Here is a 9,645-nt window from a genome sequence, read left to right as displayed (position 1 = left end):
TTAATATATATATATATATATATATACATATATATATATATATATATATATACATATATATATACATATATATATATGTATGTATGTATGCATGTATGTATGTAGTAGGTATGTATATATATATATATATATATATATATATATATATATATATATATATATATATATATATATATATATATCCGAACAGGTTGATTTCTGGGAAATATATTTTCAGTATAACTAGAGCTACAGCATCTTTAATGGGCGAAACGTTTCGACATTTTATTTATGTCATCATCAGTGGTCTAAAATAAAATAAAACTATAAAACAAATATAAGTATAATAAAGTAAAAATACAAAGAGAATTACAATGGTAAAATTCAGACTATCATAAGTGGGTATGCTGACAGAGTATTGTTGAGGGATGGCTTTACTTGGGAAATATATAGATTCCAGTATTCTTAAACTGTTTCTATTACAGGTGGCGAGGATACAAATGACTGAGATTGGGTTGAACCTGAGAGGCAGTGGTCCTGCATTGCGGAAAACGGGGCGTTGTGGCGGCCCCTGTTCTGGCAGACTGGCCTAAATGCTCGCTGGCTCGGTTTATAAGTGAGCGCAAGGTGCTACCCACATACTCAGCCTGGCAGCTGGGACAAGTGAAACAATAAACAGCCGACGAGCGTAAGGCAGTTGGCAGAGTGTCCAGGCTGAGTATGTGGGTAGCACCTTGCGCTCACTTATAAACCGAGCCAGCGAGCATTTAGGCCAGTCTGCCAGAACAGGGCGCCCGCTACACAACGCCCCGTTTTCCGCAATACGGGACCACTGCCTCTCACTTAAGGTTCAACCCAATCTCAGTCATTTCCGTATTCTCGCCACCTGTAATAGAAACAGTTTAAGAATACTGGAATCCCTATATATTCCCAAGTAGCCATCCTCAATACTCTGTCAGCATACCCACTTATGTTAGTGTGAATTTTCACCATTGTAATTCTCTTTGTATTTTTACTTTATTCTTTTATACTTATATTTGTTTTATCGTTTTATTTTATTTTAGATAACTGATGATGACATAAGATGAAATGTCGAAACGTTTGGCCCATTAAAGATGCTGCTCAGTACCTTTTTAGTTATTGCTTTCCTATATATATATATATATATATATATATATATATATATATATATATATATATATATATATATATATATATATATATATATATATATATATATACATATATATATATGTGTGTGTGTGTGTGTGTGTGTGTGTGGTATACATACATACCAAAATACACACACACACACACACACACACACACACACACACACACACACACCACACATAGCTCAGTGGTTAGAGCGCTGGCTTCAGCCAGAGGACCGGGGTTCGATTCCCCGGCCGGGTGGAGATATTTGGGTGTGTATCCTTTCACGTGTAGCCCCTGTTCACCTAGCAGTGAGTAGGTACGGATGTAAGTCGAGGAGTTGTGACCTTGTTGTCCCCTGGCTTCACAAGCCAGAGGACCGGGGTTCGATTCCCCGGCCGGTTAGAGATATTTGGGTGTGTCTCCTTTCACGTGTAGCCCCTGTTCACCTAGCAGTGAGTAGGTACGGAATGTAAATCGAGGAGTTGTGACCTTGTTGTCCCGGTGTGTGGTGTGTGCTGGTCTCAGGCCTATCCGGAGATCGGAAATAATGAGCTCTGAGCTCGTTCCGTAGGTTAACGTCTGGCTGTCTCGTCAGAGACTGCAGCAGATCAAACAGTGAATATATATATATATATATATATATATATATATATATATATATATATATATATATATATATATATATATATATATATATATATATATATATATATATATATATATATATATATATATATATATATGTATATAAACAGTGTCGTTGTGGATACGGTGGTGAGTGTGCGATCGGGCAGACGTCCATGCATAAGTTCGAACACCACCATGTACCGCCTTAAAACTTTGGCATTCGTCGAATGGTTTAAAGTTACTTGCATGTCACCATAATAGTCAGGTTCTTAGTCAGCGTTTCCCAACCTTTTACGACAATAGCATCCCCTGTTTCATGTCTAAGCAGTCCACCACCCCGAACTAATATGTTGTTATTAGAAGGATGAACGAAATTGAACTGTGTGCATCACTTCCCAGCATCCGCTATAATTGATTTCAGCACCCCCAGAGGTTGCTAGCACCCCAGGTTAGGAAACGCTGTCGTAGGTGGTTACACCATAGATGAGTTTAGATGGTGATGTGGGCCCTAATGTGTGTATCACTATTAATAAAAGTGCCTCTGCGACTAATGGGTGGAAGCTGAAAAGCGTTCCTCATACTCTTCAAGTACACCTACAAGCGCTGTAGGCTAAAACAAATAAATAAATAAAAGCAAATGAATAAATATATAAAACACTTGTGACGTTTCGCGAGAAATATTATCCCATATTCAGAGACTGAAACACGTGCAAGCAGCGAGTGAGGGAAACGGGTTTACCTTCCAAAGACCTCCGGGGCATAGAGATCCTGGACAACGAAAGCATCTCTTATGCATCCTAGTTCTAGCATCGACATCTATCAAACCGTCCTGATCTACAGAGGTCTAGTAAAAGTAAATTTCAATTCCCTAGTCATTTGTACAAAGTAAAATGAAAGTTTTTTTTCTGATAAAAACCGATAAACTATAATAAAAAAAAACATTATTTAAGAGAAAATAAAAACCTGAGTGCCTAAAAAACAACAACAAAAGGAAGTGACTTGGGTATGAAACTATGGAAATACAGTTAGCTGGTTGCATGTTTCTTGACTATGAAGATTAGTCTTATGTTTGTAAATACAAAGTGATTCAGCAGTTCTTAGTTCAGATAATGATTCGGCTTTATACAAAAAAAATAAAATAAAAACTCTAAAAGTTACATCAGGGACATGTTCACGTAACGTGTTGATGTAACTTTTGAATTTATTTTGGTTAATGTAAATACTACTCGATCTGTATTTACACATAAGGATAGGCTCCCTGATCCCTTGATCTCTAACGTAGTATATAAGTGTTGTTATCCCAGTTGTTAAAACAAGGTATATTGCCTCAACATGCAGAAACTTGAAATAACGTATGTATGACCACAAGGGTATCTTCTTTAAGAGAGCCAAACAGATCTCAAATCCAGGTTTCTTGGTCATAAATCATAAAAAACAAGTCAAGAGTACTAGATCATGCATGTATTATGATTATCATAATAATGTATGTACTATTTGTCTTTAATTGATTAAGAATTTGTTGTATTGGAGTATTGTTATGTGTATTTTGTAAGTTTACAATTGTGTTGTATTGTATTGTATTGTTTTTCTTGGGTGTTTCAAATTTGAGTGAGAGGGGAATGTGGAGGTGATTGGTTGATTTGATGCATCAGTGCGGGTTGTGTTAAAGCGAAGGATTTGGTATTAGGATGTGCTATAGTGGTACTGTATATTATAATGAAGTGGAATCTGGACTAAAATATTATAAGTGATCAAGTGTAAGGAATATACTGTAGAATCCTTGGGCAGGAGACATCGCAATCAGACAGTAGCCGGCAGAGTGAAGGAAGTGGCTGGAAGATTGGTTGGTCCAATTATTTAAGTACCTACGTGCCATCTTGAAGATTACTGTGCATAAGTTAGACGTATATTGTACATGTTATAAGGATACCTGTTGATGAGTGTGGCACTGATATAAGGATACCTGTTGATGAGTGTGTTACTGATTTAAGGATACCTGTTGATGAGTGTGGTACTGATTTAAGGATACCTGTTGATGAGTGTGGTACTGATTTAAGGATACCTGTTGACGAGTGTGGTACTGATTTAAGGATACCTGTTGATGAGTGTGGTACTGATTTAAGGATACCTGTTGATGGGCGTGTTAGTGATATAATTATATCTGTTGACAGAAATTACAATAAGGAAGTGATATTAAATCAAGTGTAAATTTGCAGTATGGCAGATAGAGGTACACTGGTGTGAAGGCGGCTGCAGTGTGTTCATGGCTCGGAGTGGGCAGTCATATTGTGAGTTACTTGGTCAATTCATTTATGTGAAATTATAATGATGTATTTATAATATACACTGATTCCTTTCTGGTGTTCCTGGGTATGTTTAGGGGAGTGATTTCATGAAAAGTGGTTGTTTAGATTACCAATGTATTGCAAGCTGAATCACATTCAATAAAGATAGGGCAAGGCAGCCCCGACCCATTATCATGTCACACTACAATGCATGCTTTAGAAAAGAGGATTTCATAATATTGTATAAAGCCAAGACACTCTCTGAATTATGAATTGCTGCATCACTGTATTCATAAATATAAGCCTAATCTTAATGGTCAAGAAACATCCATCCATTTAATGATAATTCCAGTTTCATACCCACGTCACTTACTTTTGTTTGTTTTCCTTTAGACACTTTGCACTTATTTTTCTATTAACTAATGTTTTTTATCATTTTTTTCTCTTTTTTTAGTTTTTTTTTATCATGTTTTATAAATAACCTTGTGTTTTACTTTGTACAAGTTACTGTGGATCTATAATTTACTCTTTTATTGGAATTGTGAGGGTCAGGCAGGTTTGATAGATGTGGGTTGCTATGAAGAATTTTCGTTGTCCGGGACCTCTTTGTCCCGGGAACTTTGGAGGCTGTACAAATTCCCTCACTCACTTTCTGCACGTGCTTCAGTGTCTGAGGATGGGATTACGGGTGTCCTGAAAAATCACAAGACTGTTAGATAGAAATGGTGGTTTTGTGCGGCTTTTCTTCAACAGTTACAATTTACGCTTTGGCGGATCTACACTCAACCAATTACGTATATATATATATATATATATATATATATATATATATATATATATATATATATATATATATATATATATATATATATATATATATATATATATATATGTAACATTATTTAGAAATGTATAATTTGTAACAGCTCATCATGCTCCCCTTAAATCCCAGGTTGAGAACCGCTGCTGTAGGTCATGGAGGATAGCAAGGCTTAAGTAGCTCACCATGTGGTTAGTGAGTGGAGATGAAAGACAAAGCTGTTGGAAATTTCCAAGGATGGAGATCTTACCGAGAGAATAGAGAATCAAAATGTGTTCCACTTTTGCAGTTTAATAGTCAAGGAATTTCGTAGAGTCAGATGAGTTTGATGAAAACTAAACAACATAAATACATTTAGTTAGAGAGTGACTCTGACGTCGAAGCTAGATGGTGGAAAATTCAGAAGATTGAAGAGAGTGAGCACAAAAGCAAGTCTGATCATTGCGCACATTTACACAACATCCGGCTTTGGAACGAAAATGAGAATAGAGCAAGTAGAAGGGAACAGAAAATGGGCTACTGTGACTTGCCTTAGACACCTGTGGTGCGGTGAGGTAAAGAAGTTGAGGTTTAGTAGAGGAGAGGTAATGTTTAACCGAATGAAAATTAGATCTAAGAACGCGAATATTGCAGAGGTCAATAAAAGTAAAAGTTAAGTGGGGATTGTGAAGACATTTATGATCGATTCCGGATATCCCGGAAGAGTAGTCTTATCTAGTGACATTTATGATTCCCTAGCCAAAAAAGGACTTTTTTGGAGTTTCGGAGTCACCATAAGTTTTAAAATTTAAATAAAAGTTGTATGTGTACAAGTGCATGTAATTTTGTGTGAAAAAGTAGAGTTGTTTTTAGAGGGCAGGCTGTGACTGCTCTCTTTGATTTTTGAGACAGAAAGGGAGACGTTCAGCGAGTTCACAGCTAGTTTTAATGGTAGGTTCACATGTAACGGTCTAAAACCACTACACAAGGCTGTAACGATAACGAGAAGTCTAAGAAAAGTTGGCTAGCAGGTATGAGGTAGAGGTGGTGAGGTGGTATCCCCCAGGGCCACCTCAGGAACAGGGAAGTAGACTCAAACGTTTGCTGATGTTTATCACAAATATTAAAGAACAAAATACACTTCACCAGGAAACTCTACACTGCACGGCGCCCTCCCACCCATACTCATACGTTATTACAGGTTGTGAGGTGGTAACCATCAGAGCCACCTCAAGGACAGGGAAAGAGACTCAAATGTTTACTAGTACTAATCGCATATATTAAATAACAAAATATACTTCACCAGGAAACATTACACTGCACAATGCCCTCCCACCATACTATTCACCGTTTGTATACATCATACCACCACTGCTAGCCTTCAAGACGTAGACAGCTCGCTACTGCTACCACCTTGTGTAGTGGCTGAGGCCGCTGCAAAGGTAGCTAACATCTCATGTAGAACAATAAGATAACAGCAGAATAACCCTAAATGAATAACAAATTTAAACACTACATAGGACTGAAGAGAGGTATACATATATAGAAAATTGAAGGGAGAAGATGAGGTTTTAAAACCACAATATAGCGTGTTACAATGGTTAAGCGGCTAACGAGAGAAGCAAAATCAATTGAGTGTTAGTTGAGGGCATCTAGCCAGGCAAAGGAATTCTCTTCAGTCATACAGGACGAAAGTTAAAAAAAAAAATAGTAATATCGTGTACCACCCAGGGAAAATTGTTATTTTTTTTAATACAATATCTATTTACGGATCCGCTGTCCTGAACTTCATTCATCTTCAATATGGAATGGAGGCCCCCATGGTCCTTCTTGTATAGGGCACTCAGGGGTCTAGAAACGCCCCTACTGATGAGGGTATTAGTAAAATTCTGAAGGATTTTGATTTTACCCAGGAAAGCATGTAAGAAGGCCAAAGCAAGCATTTTTATTTCTTTTAATAGTATGAAATAAGAAGCTGACATATATATATATATTTTTTTTTTTTTTTTCACGTAGGGAAGAGGGCCAGCCAAGGGCAAAAAAAAAGAAACTTAGAAAAAAGCCCACTTGAGCGCTGGCTCTCCAAAGAGTTCAAAAAGTGCCAAAACCGTCAGCCAGAATTAGGGGAGCAAATGCCTCGATACCTCCCTCTTAAAAGAAGACAAGTTGTAGGAATTCGGAAATACAGATGCAGGGAGGGAGTTCCAGAGTTTACCAGTGAAAGGGATGAATGATTGAGCGTACTGGTTAACTCTTGCATTAGGGAGTTGGACAGAATAGGGATGAGAGGAAGAAGAAAGCCTTGTGCAGCGTGGCCGCAGGAGGAGGGGAGGCATGCAGTTAGCAAGATCAGTAGAACAGTTACCATGAAAATAGCGATAAAATATAGAAAGGGATGCAACATTTCGGCGGTGAGAAAGAGACTGAAGACAGTTAGTCAGAGGAGGGAGTTGATGAGACGAAGAGCTTTCGATTCCACCCTATCAAGCAAAGCTGTGTGACTGGAACCCCCAAACATGCGAAGAGTACTCCATACAGGGACGGATAAGGCCCTTATACAGAGTAAGCAGTTGGAGGGCGAGAAAAACTGGCGGAGACGCCTCAGAACACCTAATTTCATAGAAGCTGTTTTAGCAAGAGATGAGATGTGAAGTTTCCAGTTAAGATTATGAGCAAAGGACAGACCGAGGATATTCATTGTGGAAGAGGGAGACAGTTGAGTGTCATTGAAGAAGAGGGGATAGTTGTCTGGAAGGTTGTGTCGAGTTGATAGATGGAGGAATTGAGTTTTGAGGCATTGAAAACTACTAGATTTTCTCTGCCCCAATCGGAAATTTTAGAAAGATCGGAAGTCAGGCGTTCCGTGGCGTCCCCGCGTGATCTGTTGATTTCCTGAAGGGTTGGACGTCTCTGAAAGAACGTGGAAAGATGTAGGGTGGTATCATCAGCGTAGGAGTGGATAGGGCAAGAAGTTTGGTTAAGAAGGTCATTAATGAATAATAGAAAGAGAGTGGGTGACAGGACAGAACCCTGAGGAACACCACTATTAATAGGTTTAGGAGAAGAACAGTAGCCGTCTACCACAGCAGCAATAGAGCGGTCGGAAAGGAAACTTGAGATAAAGTTGCAGAGAGAAGGATAGAAGCCGTAGGAGGGCAGTTTTGAAATCAAAGCTTTATGCCAGACTCTATCAAAAGCTTTTGATATGTCTAACGCAACAGCAAAAGTTTCACCGAAATCTCTAAAAGAGGATGACCAAGACTCAGTAAGGAAAGCCAGAAGATCACCAGTAGAGCGACCTTGACGGAAGCCATACTGGCGATCAGACAGAAGATTGTGAAGTGACAGATGTTTGAGAATCTTCCTATTCAGGATAGATTCAAAAACTTTAGACAAGCAAGAGATTAAAGCTATAGGACGGTAGTTTGAGGGGTTAGAACGGTCACCCTTTTAGGAACAGGCTGAATGTAGGCGAACTTCCAGCAGGAAGGAAAGGTAGAAGTCGATAGACAAAGTTGGAAGAGTTTGGCCAGGCAAGGTGCAAGCACAGAAGCACAGTTTTTGAGAACAATAGGAGGGACCCCATCAGGTCCATAAGCCTTCCGAGGGTTTAGGCCAGCAAGGGCATGGAAAACATCATTACGAAGAATTTTGATTGTAGACATGAAATAGTCAGAGGGAGGAGGAGAGGGAGGGACAAGCCCAGAATCGTCCAAGGTGGAGTTGTGAGCAAAGGTTTGAGAAAAGAGTTCAGCTTTAGAGACAGAAGAGATGGCAGTGGTGCCATCAGGATGAAATAAAGGAGGGAAAGATGAAGAAGTGAAGTTATTTGAGATGTTTTTGGCTAGATGCCAGAAGTCACGAGGAGAGTTTGAGTTTGTGTTCCCATATATATATATATATATATATATATATATATATATATATATATATATATATATATATATATATATATATATATATATATAAAGAAATACTAGGATATGAAAAAAATATCAAGTCAGCAGATCCTGATGAAATATATCAAAGGCATGCAAAAGGATCGTTCATCAGCTATTAGCATCGGTCTTCGGGATGTCACTAGACTCAGATGAGGTACCAATGATGAGGCAACCTAATGTTTTCCTCCCAATTAAAAAAGGAGATAAAACTCTACCCTCCAATTATTGTCCCATTTCACTTCAATTGTAGATGAATTAATAGAGTCAATAACAGCGAAGAACTAAACTTAGTAAATCTCTACCAATATGGATTTTAGGAAGGGAAAGTCATGCCTCACAAATTTATTGAGTTGAAATAGTAAATTTCCTGAGGCGGCTGATAATGGTAAAAGTTATGATATCCTATTCTTAGATTTTAATAAATTGTTTGATAAGGTAACACATCACACATCAGACTTCTCCAGAAAGGTTAGGGCGCACGGGATAGAAAAAAAAAATTATTCGCATGAGAAGGGGAGAAATGACATCCAGAGGGATGAGAGAGTGCTAAGTGAGGCTATAGGTTAGAGTCACGTCATGCTGAGATGGAAAAGATGAAGCTAGGGGAGACTGAGAGACCTGAAGAGGGGAGATTAGGGCAAGTAAATGTACTGTACGTACACTCCTTGCCAATCTTAGCCCATATATTTTCCAGTAGCAATACCTGGCAGATCCACACCAGGTGAAGATTTCAGGTTCCCTAGGATACGTTAAACTCGTTTCTCCCTCCCCGTAACCTCAGAATGTGTGTGTGTGTGTGTGTGTGTGTGTGTGTGTGTGTGTGTGTGTGTAATTCACTGTTTGATCTGCTGCAGTC

The 9,645-nt window shown here is 38.4% G+C and overlaps 1 protein-coding gene across 1 annotated transcript in view; it reads right to left on the bottom strand.

The window, feature by feature from the left end:
- LOC123519295 overlaps positions 1–2,574 on the bottom strand; it is a 17,757-nt gene extending 15,183 nt beyond the window's left edge. Inside the window, exon 1 of the mRNA XM_045280464.1 lies at positions 2,504–2,574. Within this exon, the coding sequence (XP_045136399.1) occupies positions 2,504–2,574 (71 nt within the window). The remainder of the gene's footprint in view (positions 1–2,503) is intronic.
- Positions 2,575–9,645: the final 7,071 nt, after the last annotated feature.

This window comes from Portunus trituberculatus, chromosome 7 (genome assembly GCF_017591435.1).
Source record: "Portunus trituberculatus isolate SZX2019 chromosome 7, ASM1759143v1, whole genome shotgun sequence".
NCBI lineage: Eukaryota > Metazoa > Arthropoda > Malacostraca > Decapoda > Portunidae > Portunus > Portunus trituberculatus.
The sequence above is the reverse complement of the archived record's forward strand: the minus strand, read 5'-3'. Positions and strand labels throughout refer to the sequence as shown.